This window comes from Nyctereutes procyonoides, unplaced genomic scaffold (genome assembly GCF_905146905.1).
Source record: "Nyctereutes procyonoides isolate TBG_1078 unplaced genomic scaffold, NYPRO_anot_genome, whole genome shotgun sequence".
NCBI classification, from domain to species: Eukaryota; Metazoa; Chordata; class Mammalia; order Carnivora; family Canidae; genus Nyctereutes; species Nyctereutes procyonoides.
The window spans coordinates 41,519,836-41,540,569 of NW_026575140.1; the positions used below are offsets into that span (position 1 = coordinate 41,519,836).

Below are 20,734 nucleotides of genomic sequence, written 5' to 3' on the forward strand. Positions count from 1 at the left end.
CTACTTCTTCCCTAAATCTTGCTCTGATGGTTATTGGAACTAATGCATACGTACAGGGCCCTGGGCAAACAATGCCAGATGGTTTCCTAAGCAGGTATGCAGAGGGAAGTTTGCTTCCAAAGACTCAGTCACTAACAGGACTAGGTAAACTTGGAAAATAACTGTGTTATATTCCTTTTTCTACATTCTACTACAGTTCTCGTTAATGATTGCAAACTGCCACTTCTTTTCTCTTCCAGAAAATATAATTAAACACCTTAATGTTGTCAGTGCCACTGCTGATTTCCTGATCTGTTGCCAACATGGAGCTTTTGTTGAGCATTACTGCATGACTGGGTAATGACCAGGGAGCAAAAAGCAGTGCAGCTCCAACACATTTCTGCCACACTATAACCATAATGAGCTTGGGACTCAGTGCTTTTATAGTGATTAAAGAACCATATTCTATGTTCTCCTGATATTTAAAATGTCTGACGAATGATTGTGAAGAGTGTTTTTAAAATTGCGTTTGACTTTTCTCAGTACTGTTTTCAAAGCCAAAATGTTTTAACTGGTTTCTCTCAAGACTTACTAAAAATCTAAAGCCAGTGATAATCAAATCGTCTTTTATACCCTGTTTTCAGCCATCTCTTAGGTCCACAAAGGCATTTGGAGCTTGGACGGGGATCTGTCTTAGGTTTTTAGTAATTTTTAATGTGAATTAGAGATCTTTATTTAAAAGGAAAAAAAAAAGGTGGTGATTCCTTGTTTGCATCTCAAAATTTAGATTTTGTAGATCAGGCCTGGAGCCCAGACATGTGATTTTTATACAGAACTACCTCAGGTGCTCTGGGGACCACATTTTGGGAAATACTGGTTTGGGTGTGATGGTGCTTTTCCAGAAAGCCTCAGTGGACATAGCTATCAAGCCTGATTGTGTGAACCTTCGTGTTTGAGCAAAGGTGCAAATATGATCATCCTCCTTAATTAGGGTAGATAAACTTTGCTCAGTACTAAACTAATTTTGTTTCTTTTGTTTTTTAATTTTATTTATTCATGAGAGAGGCAGAGACAGAGGCAGAGGGAAAAGCAGGCTCCTTGCAGGGAGCCCCATGTGCAACTCAATCCCAGGACCCTGGACTCATGACCTGAGCCAAACAAAGGCAGACGCTCAATCACTGAGCCACCCTGGCGTCCCGACTAATTTCTTTTCTTATGTTCAGCCTAAAGGCAGTCAGGGAACTTGTGCTTTGTCTATATTTCAGTAGTATGTTCCCCCCCACCCCTGAATGTTTGCCTTACCCCACATCCCTCATTACCAGAGGACTTTGGCAGAGTGACCAGCTTTCTCATGGCATGAAATGAAGAAGGAATTGAGGTGAGATGTATGAAAATGAGAGGTGAAAGAGAGTAGCCCACCTCCAACTCCAGTTTAGACTGGACCTAATAGCCCCAATATCTGAAACTTAGTGAAACGAATTAAGAGGGACTTGGGGATTCTGTTCCCAATTCTCTCATCCATTTGTGATTAACCTCAATGATCCTTGGTGTCTTGTTTGTGAATGCTCTGGACTGGTTTCCTTCTCTCTCCAGACCAAACGTGATTCTTAAGCATTTAGGTACTGAGTACAGAAGGTGAATCTTTGCTGTTATGTGGTCCAATCATATTTGGATCTCTTATGTTTTTGCTAGTATCTAATCCAATCCTTATTCTTTTATCTTTTAATTCCCCCTGACTTATATCCTTAGCCAGTAGCCCAGAGCAAGCATTCAGTGTGTGTGTGTGTGTGTGTGTGTGTGTGTGTGTGTATATATATAATTTTTTTAAATGAATACGTGAAGTCAGCTTTTACTCATTTCTTTGACTCTCTGTGTTCCTTTTTCTATTTCAGTTGACACCTAAACCCAGATGTATGTGTTACCTCTTGGGTGGATAGTAATGACCTCCTAAACGGTCAGGTTCCCTATCCTTCTCCCCCTGAGCACTCACACAGCTGGGTGCAAATTCATTCTCAGAAACTGCTCAGAGTTTCACCCACCTTTGCCTGACTGGCAGGAGTTCTGGGCTTGCCTCCCCTTCATTCTGGAGTTCCAGGCTGAGTTCAGCAACTCCCTGTACTTGATACCACAAATCAGCCCATTCAAACTGAATTGTCATCCCTTCATGCTTCACTCCTTGTTTCTGAGGCTCAGACCTCAGTTTCCCTGTTCTCCTTTCCCTTCCCCTAGCCCTTGTACCTCCAACATCCGAACGGTTCGCAGCCTTATTGGTTTTGTGTGTCAGCTGTTTCCTGCCACCCCAAGCTAGCTTTCCCTCTATCCCCCGCCCCCCATCATCCTGTGTGTATTATCTTCCTCTTGGTCTTTCTGTGTCCTCAGCTCTCCTCTGCACATCATCCTGTGCAGACTGCTCCCACAGGCTGGGCTCTGGGGATTGCCTCCCACCAAATCGTAAGTTCCAAAAGGACTAAGGCAGTTTTTAGACCTCTCTTCTGCCACTCTCCCAGATGTGAACACAGCAAACGTCTTTATCCTCTCGTGTGGTTGGTGAGCAGGTAGGATTTGGAGTGAGGCAGACCCGAATCTGAACCCCAGGTCCACCAATTACTAAATGCAAGTTTGGACGAGTTCCGTAACTTCAAGTGAGCCTCCATTTCATCATCTGTACGGTGGGATGATTATACCTTTTAGGATTTTTAAGAGGGTTTGTTTATTTTTCTTTTAGTTGTGAAAATTTTTGAAGATTTGCAAACCTGAAGAGAATGGTCGATGTATTCCCATGTATTCCCATGTATTATTCTCCCAGATTCAATAATAAACAGGGTTTTGCTGTATCAGTTTCACCTCTCCCTCATTTTTCATCTACTGAAATAGTTTAAAGCCATTCCCAGACACCATGTAATTTCATCCATACATAAGCATCTTTAGAAATGCAATCATAATACTATTAATGTACCTAACAATAATTTTTCGGTTTCATCCAACACACAACCCACAATCAAAACTTTTACTATCTTGAAATGGATTCTTCTAGTTTGTTCAAATCAGGATTCAGACCGAGTCCTCACATTATTTTGTCAAGTCTCTTTCTAAAAAATAAATTTATTGAAATATATACAAACAAAACTGTAACACCGTTTGAATTTTCACCCACCATGCAGGCCACAAAATAGAACATTACTACCACCGAGAAGTTAATTTGTGCCCCTCTGATTCACTATTTCTTCCCTTTCCCCCAAATGTTAACATTAGCTTGACTTCTAAGACCATAGATTAGCTTCTGTGTTTTTGAACTCAATAAAAATGGAACTGGAGTATATACACTTTGCCGTGTTGGATTCTTTCCCTCAACAGGTTGCTTCTAATGTCCAAACAGGTTTGCAGGTAGTAGTAGTTGTTAGTTTTCATTGCTGAATAAAGTTCCATTGTTTGAATATGCCATAGTTTGTCTATCCTTTCTACTGTAAATAGACATGTTGAAGATTATATTTTACAATATCATGCAAAATATATAAAGGGATCAGCGAAGTTTCTAACAGTGAACATTCAATTAATATTAATACAGTATCTTGTGTTTAAAATTTGTTCATTGCATATGGATTTGATTGAATGTTGATTCATCTAATGGGACAATTTTAGATTTTCACTATTGAAGCTTTTTTCTTACTGTATGATCTCTTCAGAAAATAGCCTTAATAATTTTTGTTCTAATTATTTTTTAAAGATTTTATTGATTTATTTGAGAGACTGGGGAGAAGGGTAAAGGGAAAAGGACAAGCAGACTCCCTGCTGAACAGGGAGCCTGACTCAAGACTCTGAGATCATGACCTGAGCTAAAGGCAGACGCTTCACTGTGTGAGCCACCCAGGCACACCTGATTCTTGTTCTAATTGCCCACATTTTATTACTTTAGATTTATAGCTGATTTTTCTTTCCATCTTCTGTTTAATGTGGATTGAATTTTTTGTGAATGAAAGGAAAGGAATTAAATGATTTGACTTCTCTGTTTTTCCTTCTGAGTTCTGTGAGTCATACTCTTTGCTTAATTCTGGTCTTGGCATTCACCTATGATCATGGACTCCAAAGCTCGAGTTTCTGGTTTCAAATCCTAGCTTTGCCATTACCTAGTTGTGTAACTGTGTGTTACCTATTTGATCTGTGCCTTAGTTTCCTCATCTGTAAAGTTAAGGATAATACCTATCTCATAGAGTTTTCATAAAGACAGTTAATAATGAAGTACTTCGAATAATACCTATTATTATACTTAATTGTAGTTCTCATGTTTGAATGTTTCAATTATTAATTTCTATTTATAGATCCATACAATATCACATTTATATACTGGCTAAATCATCTACAACATGTAAGAGGGAAGTTTATTTTTATGTAAGATATAATTTCTTTACACTGACTTATTTTCAGTATTTGCTCTACTTGGTCTGGACTTTCCCTTGAGATTTGCTTCTTACTACTGAAGTTTATATGCTGTTTTTTATGATTAGTTATGATTTTCTTTCATATGTTTTTACTTCTCAAATCTGCAGGTACTATCCAACTCAGAGAATTAAAAGTTGGTAACTGCATAAGAAAATTAAATTAATGGGATGCCTGGGTGGCCCAGTGGTTGAGCATCTGCCTTTGGCTCAGAGCATGATCCTAGGATCTGGGATTGAGTTCTGCATTGGGCTCCCTGTGGAGAGCCTCCTTCTTGCTCTGCCTGTGTCTCTGCCTCTCTCTGTGTATGTGTCTCTCATGAATAAAAAAAATAAATCTTGGGATCCCTGGGTGGCGCAGCGGTTTGGCGCCTGCCTTTGGCCCAGGGCGCGATCCTGGAGACCCGGGATCGAATCCCGCGTCGGGCTCCCGGTGCATGGAGCCTGCTTCTCCCTCTGCCTGTGTCTCTGCCTCTCTCTCTCTCTCTCTCTCTCTCTGTGACTATCATAAATAAAAAAAAAAATAAAATAAAATAAATCTTAAAAAAAAATAAAATTAGATTAAAAGGTGCTTAGTAGAACCTGATTATTTACAAGTGGTTGCTTATATTTAATGTAAAGAAAATGTATTTAAATATTTTCTCTGTTTTATCCTTTGTAATTTAAAAACAGACCAGATAACTAATGCTTCTGAAACTGTATCTGGTGTGGTAAATGTATTAAAATACTGGGCAGGGACTTGAATTAAGTTTCTTTCTTGGGGAAAAGGCCCTGTTACTTAGCAACACCTGGTATCTTGTGATGATAGGAAAACACCCTGAGATCACACTGGAGAAATCTTACTAGGCTTTCTTGGACAAGGAAAAGGCATTGTTGCTTTGATACAGAATGATGAGCAGCTTAAGATTCCTTTTTTCAGATAACACTGTCATGGGGCTGGAAAATCCATGTATAAAACAAGCATGACTGTTCAGCTGAGTAGAAAAGACTCTTCTCTCTAGTTATTCTAGGCTAATGTTCAATCAGGGAAACTTAAGTAAAGCCTGGGGCCAAAGAAGTAGTTTTCTTATATCCTAATCTGATTTGTATTTAGAAATGGAGGGCATCTAGGTTATTTGAGACATGAACTACACTACCATTTGACTACCATTGTGACTACTTTCACTACCATTGTGAAAGTCAATGAAAATCAGTATAAAGGTTAGCTATTGGGATCCCTGGGTGGCGCAGCGGTTTGGCGCCTGCCTTTGGCCCAGGGCGCGATCCTGGAGATCCGGGATCGAATCCCACGTCGGGCTCCCGTGCATGGAGCCTGCTTCTCCCTCTGCCTGTGTCTCTGCCTCCCTCTCTCTCTCTCTCTCTCTCTCTCTCTCTCTCTCTCTCTCTCTCTCTCTGTGACTATCATAAATAAAAAAATAATTTAATAAAAAAAAAGGTTAGCTATTTATTACAAATATATCTAGAAAATACCAGTAATGGGGATAGTAAGATTCTGGATCATCGAACACTTCTAATATTTTGTTGCTGAAAGCTGGTACTTACATAATTTATAGGGGTATTTGCTTGCGTATAAGAAACAAAGTAAGGGTTCTATTTTCTTATTTTCAGAGGAAAGCCCCATTAGCTTCAAATAAAATAATACTCTTTCCCCCTCCTCTTTAATTGTATTTTCTGTGAAACTGAAAGATTTAAGAAAACCATTCTCTTTATACATTTTCTTCCCACTTATCCCTTTCTCAGCTGGGGAAGTTCCCCTTCCTTAGCCACTGGTTACCCTGGAAATGACTCCCAGTTGCCCCCAGAGCAAATACCAGGCGGTGTGGGGTTCCCCTGCGGCAGAGCCACATGCCTGACAGTGCAGAACAGTTGGTGCTGACTCAGCCAGAGAAGCTTCACTACAATTTCTCAGAATCTGAATTAACAAGCTGGCATGCAGTGTCTTGATTTTTCAAAGATGAGGGTGCTGTTCCACTTTCCCCGCAAAGACTTTGTTTTCCGTCTTCCCTTTTGAAAAATCTATCTCACCTTTTATTTCAGCTACAGAGTAGGAACAAATAGTCATGGAAATTTCAGGAAACATCTGAGATAGAGGGAGGGAGGCAACCCAGGAGGATGGGAGCTAGACGCAGAAAGGCTGAGACCGAGATCCTGAAGTAACCTATTATATAATCGAAACATTTCTTATTTAATCCTGAAACATGGATCATAGAGCCATATATTCTGGCTCCATATTCAATATTCAATCAGTCTTGTGAAGGATGTATTTAAAGGCTGACTTAAATTTTGGTATCTGTGAACTTTACAGTTGACTGTCATCACTATAGAAAAAATTTTTGTATTTGCGTGGGAGATTAATCTGTTATTTACAGATCTAGCTGCCTGTGAGAATCATCTAAGGACTTTGTTACAAAGAGAACTTTACCCCATTACTAAACTTGACTAAACGTGTCATTGGCTCAGAATCTCAGCTGTGAGAGCCCAATCATGATTTTGTTTTATAGGCTATAAGGGTGATTTTTAGGTGGCCAGCCTAGTAATTCTGAGGAGTCTAGGCCTGGGAACCATAGTTAGAGCTCTTTTAGGAGAATCTTCTTCTTATTTAAAATTCTACCAGTCTAAGAGATAGTTGTGGTGTGATGAAGAAATCACAGCTTGAACTCACCCAACTTGGCCCAAATACTGACCAAATCACCTCACCTGTCAGTCCACTAACGTGCAAATGGAGATGTTTACAAAGATATAGGGACATGACAAACTATCAGATGTTTCTTTCTTATAAGGAGGTGTTATGAAGATCCTAAAGATAGCTTCTTTAACTTAGGGAGAAAGCTGAAGTAATTCTTATTCTTTAAAAACGTTGCTGGAGAGGAATGCCTGGGTGACTCGGTTGAGCATCTGTCATGATCCCGGGGTCCTGGGATGGAGCCCTGCTCAGTGGGGAGTGTGCTTCTCCCTCTCCTTTTCCCTCTCCCCTCCTGCTCATCCTCTCTCTCATGCTCAGTCTCTCTCTATAAATAAAATCTTTTTACAAAATGTTATTGGATAAACTGAACATGATTTGATAGAGAAAGAATTTAACTATGTTAGAAGACTTTAGTTTTTAGCTATAAATAAGCTTCATAACCTTATACAAGATTTTCATTTCTTCCGTCTTCTTTATAAAATGGAGTCTGGGGGTGACGGTGTGATTCTCTACAAGAGAATGTAGCTTTGTACAATTTCTTAGTTTGTTTTCCCCGAATTAAAAGTCTCTGATTCTGAAACATGCCATGCCTGTGGCTTTTGCCATAGCTTGCTTGTACCTGATTGCAATTCTCTGTTATTCCCTAATAAACCCATTTTTGAAAAATAAATAAATAAAAATAAAAAATAAACCCATTATAGCTGGTTTAAAAAAAAGGTTTAAATTTCACACTTTATTACCACACAGTTTTTATTAATGATTTTGTTTATTTATATGAGAGAGAGAGGGTGGAGAGACCACAAGCAGGGGGAGAGGCAAAAACAGACTCCGTGCTGAGCAAGGAGCCCAATGCCTGGCTCGATCCCAGGACTCTGGGATCAGGACTTGATCCAAAGGCAGATGCTTAACTGATACATAATTTTAAAGCCATCTCAATGGAGTATGTAGCATGGGACAAACACTTGACCTGGTGGTGTAATTCCTCTGCACCTGCAGAAGTTGTCCCGGGGCTCCTCAGAAGGAGTAACTCAGGGAAGAGAATCTGAGGGACAGTGATGCTAGCTAGCCCCTTCCCCTAGTGATTCCCATGGAGGACTGTGTGACTGCTTCTTTCAAGTCATTATTTGGTGGGGAGGGTCCATTGCTTCCTTTCACAAGTCTCAATTTTCCTCAAGATAGACAAATTTAAAGAAGAAAAGGATAGCTTTGCCACGAACTTAGACTAACTTAAAACCTCAACATAACTAAATCATGGAAACAAAGTCATGGTTTGTTGTTTGGATCCTGCATCCTCCAGCATTTTTAGCTAACATCCATTTTCAAGGTAATAACCCCATTTTACAAATAAGAAATCTGTTCATGGAGGTACAGTAGGTGGTCCAGGAACCAAGGATGTTATGTGCCTCCACTAGGATTGACTGAATTCTGACCCTTTAGCCTCTGCTCTTTCTATTCTGCCCCAAGAATATGTTGATAGAGATTCACCATTTGTAGCAGTTAATTTGAGTCCTTCATAACTGTGATGGTGCCATATTTTATCAAAGAAGAATCACTCTTGTCATTAATTACTGACATGTCTAAGCACTTGGATATATAGTTAACGACCATGAGGGTTAAATTTTTTTCTTCTGAAAATTGAACAAGTCAGACTATTTTTTACTTGCCTTTTCATATTAATACAACACTGAAGCTTTTCTCAGCATCTTTGTTCTTTTCAGTCACCAGGGACAGGGAATTGCATTAAGTATAATCCTTCATATCATATTATAGTCACTGGTCTGCTGGGGGTCCCTTACTGGTTTTCTTCACTCCCTTGTATTCCTATTTTTTTCCACCACCACCCCCATAATTAGCCATTCTAATGTGTTAAACATTTGCAACTTTGTATATGCACTTCCAAAACATGTGTTATGTTTTTTTTATGGGGTAATCTTAGTTTGCATAAATGGTATTGGCCCATTGTTTCCCTCCCTTTGCATTCAGCGCTGTTTGAAATCTGTGTCACTACTTCCAGTTAATTGCTTCTGCCTGCTGATGGTACACTGCGATGTCCATCCAACAGTTCATCTATCTTCTTTCCCAGTGACAGATACTCATGTTACCTCCAACTCCTCTGCTATACCCATGTTACCTCCAACTCCTCTGCTTTAAGACCTGTGTAAGAATTTGTTAAGATATTCCCAAAAGTGGAATGCTGGTTTGTCGAATATGTGCGTGCTTAATTGATTAAGTAGTGTCAGACTGCTCTCCAGAAGACTGTGCCATTCACTCCCAGCTGCAATGCATGAAGATTCCTATAGCATCTTCCTTGTATCTCCATAAGGCTTAATGATGCAGCTTTCAGATATTTGCCAGTCTGCTAGTGAAAACTGATATCTCACTATAATTTGCATTTCCATAATTACTAATGAAGTTGAGCATCTCTTCACATGTCTGTGAGCCTTTTGAGTTTTGTATCTTTTGGCCAGATTTTTATTGAGGTTGCTAATCTTTTTCTGCTTCTCTTTATTTTAATTGCCCTGTTAGTTTTAAATATGCAGATTTTTTTCCTGTTATATTTTCTATTTGTCACTTTAAGTCCAGAAATGACTTTCTGTTCTAGTTTGCCAACAGTTTGGATTTTTAAAAAAATTTTAAGTAGATATTGTACCTTCTCAAATGCTTTTCTCTATTAACATAATTTTTCAACTTTTCTGCTTTATCAATGTGAAAATTTCCTTGAAAAAATTACTGATATTTAGCTATCCTTACATTCCTGGAATACATCCTTACTCATAATGTATTCTTAGATTGAATCATATAAAATTGCTACTTCTTTTTTTAAAAAATATTTATTTATTTATTCATGAGAGACACAGAGAGAGGCAGAGGCATAGAGGGAGAAACAGGCTCCCCACAGGGAGCCTAATGCAGGGCTCCATCCCAGATGCTAAGATCATCAAGGTGGATGCTCAGCCACTGAGCATTTTAGCATCCCTAAAATTGCTATTTTTTAAGTCAGGAAATAGTCAAATACTGGCCATATCATAGAGGTCAAATTAAATATTTTCAATATACTTTCAATTAAATTATTTAAAAAAATATTTTTTATCTATGACCCTAAGTTAAGTCAGGCTATAATTTTCTTTTCTTGATTTGTCTCTTTTTCGAAGGAAAATCAGGATTATACCAGCCTCAAAATATGAAGAGGATAACTCCCTCCTCTCACCCACCCATGTTCTGGAACAAGTTACATTGATTAAATTCATTAAAACTTGACATCTGGGCAGCCCAGGTGGCTCAGTGGTTTAGCGCCACCTTTGGCCCAGGGTGTGATCCTGGGGACCCGGGATCGAGTTCCTATTTGGGCTCCCTGCATGGAGCCTGCTTCTCCCTCTGCCTGTGTCTCTGCCTCTGTGTGTGTGTGTGTGTGGTGTGTGTGTGTGTGTGTGTGTCTCATGAATAAATAAATAAAATCTTAAAAAACAAACAAAAAACTTGACATCTGATAGAATTCAAATATAAACAGTCTAGAACTGGGGGAGTGGGGGCGGCTTGTTTTTTAAAGTAAATATCCTTGGCTACCATTTCAATTTCTTTAATAATTACTAGTGTATTGCAGTTTTACATTTATTTTTGAGAATGGTATTTTAAATTTTGAGAAATTTGGCATTTTAAATTTTAAGAAAAGTATCTGTCTTCTAGATTTTAAAGTGTGCCAGCGTTTCATAGCAATACATTATTCATAATAATCTTATTTTATAAATCTCTCTGTAGTTATTTCCCCTTTCTAGTTCAAGAATTTTTTTCTATCATCCATGTTTTTCCCTGATCAGTTATTGCAGTGTCTGTCTTGTTATTGTTTTCAAAGAACTCGGTTTTAATTTCATTGATCCTTATTGTAATGCTTTTGTTCTGTGGATTTTTGGCTCTGATTGGTGGTAATGATTCTATTTTTATTAGCCTATGACCTTGCTTTACCATTTTCTCTGCATTTGCTAAGTAGCTCTTTCGCTAACCTCTTAGGTATAACGCTTATTATTATTGTTTCACTTTTCTTGTTTTCTGAAAAAGTGATTCAAAATTATAAATAACTTTCTAGGTTCTGCTTAACTGAAGTTTGACATCTAGAAGTATCATTTGTATTTGATTGTTAGTGCTGTATTTTTTAATTTCCTTTTTTGTTTCCCTTTTAAATCTTGGGCTTCTCACAGCATTAATGAATTTCTAAACACCACAGAGCTTTAAAGTTATATTTGTTGTTAATTTATAGTTTTGTTGCACTGTGTCCAAAGAGACAGCCTGTATGATATCCGTTCTGTAAGTGTTATCAAAGTTTCTTTTATGGCCCAACACACAGTCTGCTTCAGTAATTGTTGTGCGTATGCCTCCCTCACTGTATTTTCTGTCGGATGCAGAGTTCTCTTATGTCTGTTGCTTTGAGCTTATAGTGTTGTTAAAGTCTTCAGTATCTTTTTTAAACAATCTCTTTCTGTTATTTTCTGAGGAGGATGTGTTAAAATTCTTGTTCTATTTTTTTTTTTTTTAGCATAGTGGCATCTCTTAACTGTCTTACCCTGTAACTCCAACAAACAAAACAATGAGAGCATGAAATGGTCTGTTTGAATCTGGGAGAAGAGGTTTTAACATTGAGTATCCTCTCAAGGTCCATCCCTGGGGGACCCCAAAGGACTTCCACAGGATCCCCAGTTGGAATTTCTGTAAACCTTGTACTGTGATTCCTTATCACCCACCCACTAACCCAAAGAATTTTCAATTTACAGCCAAGTGGGCTCTCACATTCTTCTCCTTGCTCTACCTGCATATGTTTCTCCACTTGCTATTCCATCTACAGGATTCTTCTCATAACTAGATTCTGTACCTTGTTTAAAACCTTTCTCAAGAAAAAAAAAAAAACCTTTCTCAAATTCTGCTTCTTCCATGAAATCTCTTCTAGAAATATCAGTTCTTTTTTTTTAAAGATGTTATTTATTTATTTATTTATTTATGAGAGGCAGAGAATAGGCCGAGGGAGAAGCAGGCTCCCTACAAGGAGCCTGATGTGGGACTCGATCCCAAGACCCCGGGATCTCAATCTGAGCCAAAAGCAGATGCTCAACCACTGAGCCACTCAGGCCCCTAGAAATATCAGTTCTTAAAACTCTAAAGCAGTTACTGCTTATACAATTTGTTTAGTATTTATTCATTGACCTTATTCCCTAATAAATTAATATTCCATGACCAGCACTTGTGGTGATCAAAACTTCTATTTAAATAATTGTAGTTGTTTGGTATTTATTGCATTTGTTTGCTTCCCTTATATTGCGATGTCAGTATCTTGAGGGTAATGTGTGTCTTACAGGTCTCCATTCATTAAAATACCCACGTAGTATCTTGTTCTTGATAGTTGACCAACAAAAATACTTTAAGCTTATTTACTTCAATGTTAATATGACTGTATTTTTTCCTATATAGAGGGCAGTTATGTCACAAGACCTGTATTTTACTATATTTTGCTAAATATGTTGTTTATTATTAATAAGCTTTATCCATGAAAGTTAAGATTCTTTTCATAATAATTATAAAGCAAACATGTATTCTCATTCTAAAATATGCACCCATTTATTTATATGGTTAATTCTTTTAAAGTATTTTTATGAGTTTAAATTTATCTGCTCTCAAGGCAGTGTTTGTTAGGTGTGGTAAAGTGATACAATGGCTAGGCTGTTTTCCTCCCCATCCCCTTTAACACTAATTATTTGAGTTCAGCTTTGAATTTGCAAGTTTCCCTATAAGGACAGTGGGCCTAAGTCAAGTATTAGACTGAGCATAGAGTTCCAGGATAGATGCAATCTGCCAACAGGTTATTAAGCTGATGAGATGATTGCATCATACCACAGTTGAAGATGTCAGCCTTTGAGTCCCAGCAAAATACCTGGCCTGAGCTGGTGTTTTGTGGGGTGTAAGACATGTTTAAAGCAGTATCATTCCCAACACTGATCTTCCAATGTGATTTTGTTGCACATAATCAACACAAGTGAAGCATAACCAGCCAAATCCTAAAACAGGGTGTTTAGACCAGAGTAGGGGGTAGCAAGGAGAGAGAAAAAATTGAATAAAAGATTTATAGAATACCTATAAACCATGAGCTAGTTGTAAGTCCTTTAATGTGTATTTTATTTCATTTTCCTAAGATTCATGAAGTGGTTATTACCATGCCCATTTTACACAGGAAGAAATAGAATTCCATAGAACAAAATAATGTATTAATTATTGGACATTGAGTAAATGGTTGATTTGTGTATTGAATTCAGATTGAACAGCTAAACCAACATCCTTAATTCTCCTTGTTTTACCCACTTAATATAAAATATTATTTTAGGGATGCCTGGGTGGCTCAGTGGTTGAGCATCTGCCTTTGGCTCAGGGCATGATCCTGGGGTTCCGGGATCAAGTCCCACATTGGACTCCCTGCATGGAGCCTGCTTCTCCCTCTGCCTGTGTCTCTGCTTCTCTCTCTCTCTCTCTCTCTCTCTCTCTCTCTCTCTCCCTCTCTCTCTGTCTCTCATGAATAAATAAATAAAATCTTAAAAAAATATAAAATATTTTATACCGTTTGCATAGTTTAAAGAAGCATAATTATTTAGAATTAATTGTTGATTTTTTTCTTACTGGACTGCAAGTCCACAAGAATAGGAACCATGTCTATTTTGTTTAGCATGATATCTCCAGGACCAAACCCTCTCTTCACATAGCTGATGTTTAGTGTATATACTTTGTTTCTCACCCACCTCCTCTGTTTTTGGAGGGGAATAGGGAAGCCAAGGTTTCTACCACAATCCTGTTGACTATCTTAGGTAAGAAAATAATGGACAGAAAGTCTAGGCCAATGTGAACCTGAACAATCAGAGAAGGTTTTATTGGTGAACTAAAGTTTTTAAATGGAGATGGAATAATTAACTGTAATTTATACAGAAGGTTATGAATGACTTCAACCACTTCATTCTCAAGAAAAGAACATCATGGTAAGAAGATGAGGACATGCTAACTCCTTTGTAATATACATTTAAGTGTTCTATTTACATTTTTTTATCGCCCCCCCCCCTTTTTCTCAATAGAAAAAATCAGGCAAAGATATGCAGACCTTCCTGGAGAATTGCACATTATTGAGCTTGAAAAGGATAAGAATGGACTTGGACTCAGCCTTGCTGGTAATAAAGACAGATCACGCATGAGCATATTTGTGGTGGGAATTAACCCAGAAGGACCTGCTGCCATGGATGGACGAATGCGTATTGGAGATGAACTGTTGGAGGTAAGGGACATAGATTTTTAATTTTATTTTTGGTAGGGTGAAGAAGTAAAGGGGATGGTCCACTGGAAAATGAGGTGACAGGGAAAAGTGTTACAAATTATATTTTTTTCAGCCACTCAAAATCATTTTCCAGAGGAAGAACAGACATCATATTGTTGCTTGCAAATGTTATTTGCTGCTTGAGTAAAAACTAATCTTGCATAATAATTTAGGGAACCTTAAGTTAAAATCTCATAAATGCCTATTAAAGGAATGGGATTTGTTTTTAATGTAAATTCCAAAATGTTCAAAACTAAATTGTGTATTAATCTGTTATTATTATTTATCAAAATTCTCTTTAGCTTTAGAATAAACCATAAGTATGGCATTTGTTTTTGTTGTTGTCGTTTAGTTTTTGGGGAAGGTGTTAGAACCCAGCAAATCCTGTGAGCTGGTTGTCAGGGCTTGGGTATTGTCTGTGAAGTCAGTGATGTGGATTAAGACCACACAGATTCCTTATTTAGCAATAGGATAGAGGTAAGAGAGCTAAGGAGATGGCTGGTCCTTTGCTAATTACTCTCTAGATGATTTCATCAGTAGTCTTATTTATTCTCATTTTCCTCAACTTAAAGTCAAGGTTTCTGTTCCAAGTTATTCTTGCTTTGATGTTCATTTGCTATTTCAGTCCATCATTGATTCATCTAACTTTGTTAGAGCATCTCCTAAGTAGTGGACACAGAAAGAAAGATGAATACACCTGGTCCCTTCCTTCAGAGACCTCACAGTCTAGAGGAAGGACACAGACATGAGAAGATTGTTGCACTGCAAAATGAAAAATAAAATAACCGGAAGAACAGCAGCAGCAGCTAATATATTTATATATACATCCACACACACACACACACACACACACACACACTCCGTGTCAGATACAGCAGCCTTTTTACTGGTGGGGTCACAAAGTAAATGATGCTTCTGGAATTCGGTATCAGGCAGTTTGACTTCTTAGCTTTTGTTAACCAGTGCACTCTGCAGCCTCCTGGATAAAATGCTCCAGCACTTGGGTATTTAAAAGACCTGAAATCACAGAGGCACTGGGAATCAGACTGCTCACTTAGAATGAGATTTTCTGATTTTGCATTTTATAATTTCCTCGTCAGACTTTGACTCAGAATAGCATTCGCAGTCACCCATAATCTCTGATTTGCTTAATAACAAATATAGCCAAAACTGGTCAGACACGCCTGTTAGCATCCTACTTGTCTCCCAGGCCCCAGTAGTTTCTCCACATCTTAAAGCCGTTTCCACAAAGAAGTTAACCTGGAATTATTTCCCTGTTCTTTTGTAAAATGGCATCATGAAAGGGACCCATGCTGGGTAGTAGCCGTCACCAGTGTAATCATTAAATAAGGAAAAATCAAAAGGCAGCAGTACGTATTAACCAACCAATATAATTCATCACTTCAAGTTTATTTCCTTTGGCTGATGCTTGGAGACTTCTTCAGTGATAGAGACTAAAGTGATGGTGGTAGTAATTAAGGTGAACATAAAAACTCAGGATTTCCTGAGTTATTATTGGCACTTGACCTAGGGGCTCCCACATCTGTATTCAATATTCTTAAGAGACCTATCTGGTAAGTACTCGTACTATCCCCATTTTATGGATAAGAAAACTGCACAGGGATCCCTGGGTGGCGCAGCGGTTTGGCGCCTGCCTTTGGCCCAAGGCGCGATCCTGGAGACCCGGGATCGAGTCCCACATCGGGCTCCTGGTGCATGGAGCTTGCTTCTCCCTCTGCCTGTGTCTCTGCCTCTCTCTCTCTCTCTCTCTGTGGGACTATCATAAATAAATAAAAATTTAAAAAAAAGAAAACTGCACAAATAACTTGTTTAATTTTACAGAACTAAGTCACAAAGTTTTGGTAAGAACCCAGGCTTGCCAGACTCCAGGATTCATGCTCTAACCACTGAAGCAGACTGTGTTCCCCATGGTATTTCAACCAAACCCCATTTGTTTAGATCCATGAGAATGCTGATTTATGATGCTCTAGTCTTTAGGGAATCATGTATAAGAAGTAACTGTGTTGTGTTACATGTACCTAGACATGGATTTCCTGTCCTGTGTGGTATATGAAAATGTTCCAAAGGCTGTAATTTAGCAGATGAAGATTCTAGTTCTCTTCTCTCTATTTTATTAAGACTCTAGATGGAATAATGGCCCATGGGATCTAGACCAGCAGGAGCACTGGTGTTTTATTTCTCTGTCTGACATTGTATTAGATATGAGTAACAAATGAGAATGGCTACAGAGTAATGAGAATGTGTTACAATCCACATACAAAAGTCCACACTGTGACCAGGACCGCAAGACTGAGCTTGGAAGACCTGCTTTAACTTATCCCAGTTCTTTCAGTTCTTAGTTGAGTTTCAGAAGGATCTTAATTAACACAGTGCAGTGCACATAGTTGACTGGTAATTAGCCACATTTCCTCCTTAGAAAATTCAGGTCTCCCGTTTTTGAGGCAAGATGCTGGAAGAACTCTCTTGTCTGAAAAAGGATATTAACATCTTGCCATGTTGGAACCCCACCTATTCTTTTTTTTTTTTTCCTGACTTGAATTTGGCTCTTTTGTCGCTATTCAACAACTTTATCTTCTTGTGGAGATGGAAAGGACAAGAAGATTAAACATGGCAATAAGTTGATCCTCCTCCACTCTCCATTGATTTTCTTGTCTAAAGAAAATATGTTGGAACATACATTCTAGCATCCCATATCTTTGGCTAGTTACTTATCTTCTCTGACCCTCAGCTGCCTCCTTTATCAAATGAAAATTACTTATTCAGCAAGTATCTTGCTATGCATCTGTCAGGTAGGGAGCAGTGTGTGAACAAGACACTGATTTTACACTGGTGAACAAAATCCATGGTACCTGTTCTCATAGAGCTTACAGCCTAGTGATTATATAGTATTAACTTTAGAGGGTGTTCAGAGAACTAATGAGAGAGATACTCAGATTTTGCCACAGTATCCGGCACAAAGTAATGCATTTAGCTGATACTATTTGTAAAATAATATTTGTATGTGCATTTGGGTTTTTTTTATTTTATTTATATTAATACATTTGTCTCTGAAAGTATGTCCCAAAGGGAAACCATCATCTTCCTCAATAGCTCCATGTAGCATCTTAAAAACTGGGAGAATGGAAAAATGCACAGACTGCATTCTTAAGCAGTTAAAACCCATCTTCTCATGTGACTTTTGGCTCTAGGTCAGTGATGACAGGAAAAAATTTGTGTGGGAAACATTTCCCTGGTTTCTTTTTATAGCTGAGAAAAAATTTTAATCATTTTTCTATGATATGTGAGGAATTTGTATATCACATGATATCAAATCCAATGTCCTTTGGAACTGAGAATAGGAAATTGATTTAATGATGAGTACCAGGAAAGCTACAAGCCAGTGTTAAAATAGCTGTTTTTTGGATATTGCAGTGCCTTAGATCGTAGAAGGACTGCATTGTGTGGAAGGCATTTATAGTGGATTTTTAGATTATTCTTACTAGATTTCTGGGCTAGAGCAAATCTTGTCTATTTGCTTACCACCCACACTCCATTTATTTTTGTGACTTCTCTATGAGGTAAAGTTATCTGTGTTTCTTGATTGTTTTTACAACTCCACCGTTTATTCCTGTTATTTCTCAGGACTGCATTGTTGCCTATTGTTATGTTCTTCTTTTGCCCTGAGCCTCCTTTTATTTATAGTCGATCTGACTTATTTTAGGACCTAAGGTGAGGCTAATTTATAGGAAGTAGAGAATAGGTTGGTGGAACACACATTTGTGGCTTCTTTGAAGTCAGAAGCTCAGCTTCTTTACTAGAGCCCTCTGTGTGTGACTCCTTTTCCGCAGGCCATTCGCCAGCAGTTCTGTTGCCGTGGAACTGCATTGTTACAGCGTAAGAACAGCCCAGTGAGTTCTGTCAATCGATGGCCCAGTTCATGTATAAAAGAAATCTTAAATTAAGCCCCCAGAAGACAGTGTGATTAAATCTCAGCCTCTTTACCCTTCACTGCAATGCTGGTGTGGGGGTTCTGAATTAATTTCAAAAGGCATTAGCATATAATTACCATGTAGACTGGAATGAGACTTGCACCAGAGTATTGGCTTTCCCTGAGCAATTAGTCCCAGAAAATACACAGGCCTGAGCATGGTGCTGTCATATGAATATAGGATTTATTTATAATCTTCCCTACAGTGCAAGTGTGGGAAGAGAGAGTGGATAATGTTGCGTGGGGAATTGGAGTGATTTGTCGGGTTACAAAAGTAGCCGGAAGAAGCCACGTGGGTGGCACGAGACATGCACAATTGATTGGGCTGGCATATAGAGCTGTGTCTCATCTGGCTCCCACGCCCTTCAAGAGAGAGTCTGTACGTTCCCTTTGAAACATTTACCTGCAGAATAACCCAAAGCTAAATGTTGTTATTTTCCAAGTGTGTAATATGTTTACTTACACTACAAATAAAAAGCACGAATATTTCCCATACTTGCTAGGGATGAAGACGTAGAACCACACTTAAACTCAGATATTATTGTCTTGCTATGTTTATTTTACAAGAGAAAAAAACAAACAAACAAACCGTAAAACCTAAATGACCGGACCAGATACACGTAGCTGCATCAGGACAAAACTCCTACCTCACGGCTCTTAACGCCACTCCAGTCTCGGCACCTATTCTTCACTCTCTGCTTGTTGCCAGTGAATTATTTTTAAAATCTTTTGGAAGACTTAAATGTGATTTAGAAGTACAGTAGAATAGTAAAGAAATTGCTCTCTTTTGTGCATCCATAGATAAGATTCTAATTTTCAGTCAAAAGCTTCTGTTATCTTAGATCGGCTCTTCTAGATTATTACCATGCATGGATGTAATTTTATAAAGTGTGCTTTTTAATGCAATAATTACGCCCTAAGAGACCTCATGTAATAAAATGTCCTGTTGTAGAAACACTAGTTTGAGGAGCAGAAAGAAGACTAAAGAATTGGCAAAATTGCAATAAAATGAGTTTCCCTAGTTTTATTAAGAGATAGGTTTATAATAGCTAAAAGTGCAAAACTAAATTGATTGACTCAATTTTTTTTATTGTGGCAATGGTTTCATAAGTGTCATACTTTACATTTTAAATAGTAATGTATTATACATCTGTTAGGTCTCAATGCGCTTGTTAAAAATTGGTTGACGGAGCCAGATAAAAATAAATACTGTTAGCAGATCCTGAGTATGACCTTCCATATGCAAAGCTAAAGTGACCCCATTTGGGGACTCTTAAAATAGTCTACAGCCTAATTCACAACTCTGGAAGTCAACAGAAGAATGTGGTGCTCTCTGAGGGGTCAGTCTCACACATAAAACAGTCCTGAGGCTTCTGCTGTGTGTGTGTAACATATTTTCTTTCCTCAAAGTGCAGCACCCTGGTTATTCTGGCGTATAGCTATCTATGTCTTGTTAAGTCATCTCTCCTACATCGTCTGTCGTATGATATCCAATATGAATTACAAAAAGATGTGCTCATTAAGAAAACATTTGGGGGTAGGGAAGCCGTATTGGGAATTGAGCTCACATTAAATACCATTTTCAAGTCAGTGCTAAAAATTCTTCACATGTGGGCAGCCCAGGTGGCTCAATGGTTTAGTGCTGCCTTCAACCCAGGGTGTGATCCTGGAGACTCGGGATCGAGTCCCACGTCCGGCTCCCTGCATGGAGCCTGCTTCTCCCTCTGCCTGTGTCTCTGCCTCTCTCTCTGTGTCTCTCATGAATAAATAAATAAAATCCTAATAAAATAATTAATTAATTCTTCACATGCATTCTCCTAACTTACAACAAACCTATGAAAGTAGGTGCTCTTTTAATCCCCATCTTACAGATAAGGAGACTGAGGTGAGAAGGGGTACAGTCAACATGCAGACATTACCTTTTTTGTTTCTAAAGGCTATCTTCTTAAGTTATTTCATTCTGGATTAATAATGATTCTAAAAAATAGTTGGTGGAGGCACCTGGCTTGCTCAGTCGGTAGAGCCTGCCACTCTTGATCTCAGGGTTGCAAACCGAAGCCCCATGTTGGGCATAGAGCTTATTTAAAAAATAATAAGTGAATTTCTCATCATTTTGTAGTTTTGGTAGATCTAGAATAATGCAGTTAGTCTGGTACTAGTTCAAAATACCTGAGATAGTTTCTCACAATATAATACCTTGTTACTCTTTTTATCTTCTTAAAACTGAATGCCATTTTGAAATCAATAAAGGAAGAATGCAGTCAGTGAAATTACAGCCATCCCTCAAGAATCAAAGAAGAAAAGTAATCCTTTTTTGA

The 20,734-nt window shown here is 38.2% G+C and overlaps 1 protein-coding gene across 4 annotated transcripts in view; it reads left to right on the forward strand.

Annotated features, from left to right (window-relative positions):
* Positions 1–20,734, forward strand: part of PATJ (PATJ crumbs cell polarity complex component) — a 354,647-nt gene that overhangs the window by 193,432 nt on the left and 140,481 nt on the right. For all 4 annotated transcript variants that reach the window (XM_055305729.1, XM_055305727.1, XM_055305728.1 and 1 more), the window contains one exon: positions 14,193–14,389. In XM_055305729.1, the coding sequence (XP_055161704.1) occupies positions 14,193–14,389 (197 nt within the window). The remainder of the gene's footprint in view (positions 1–14,192; positions 14,390–20,734) is intronic.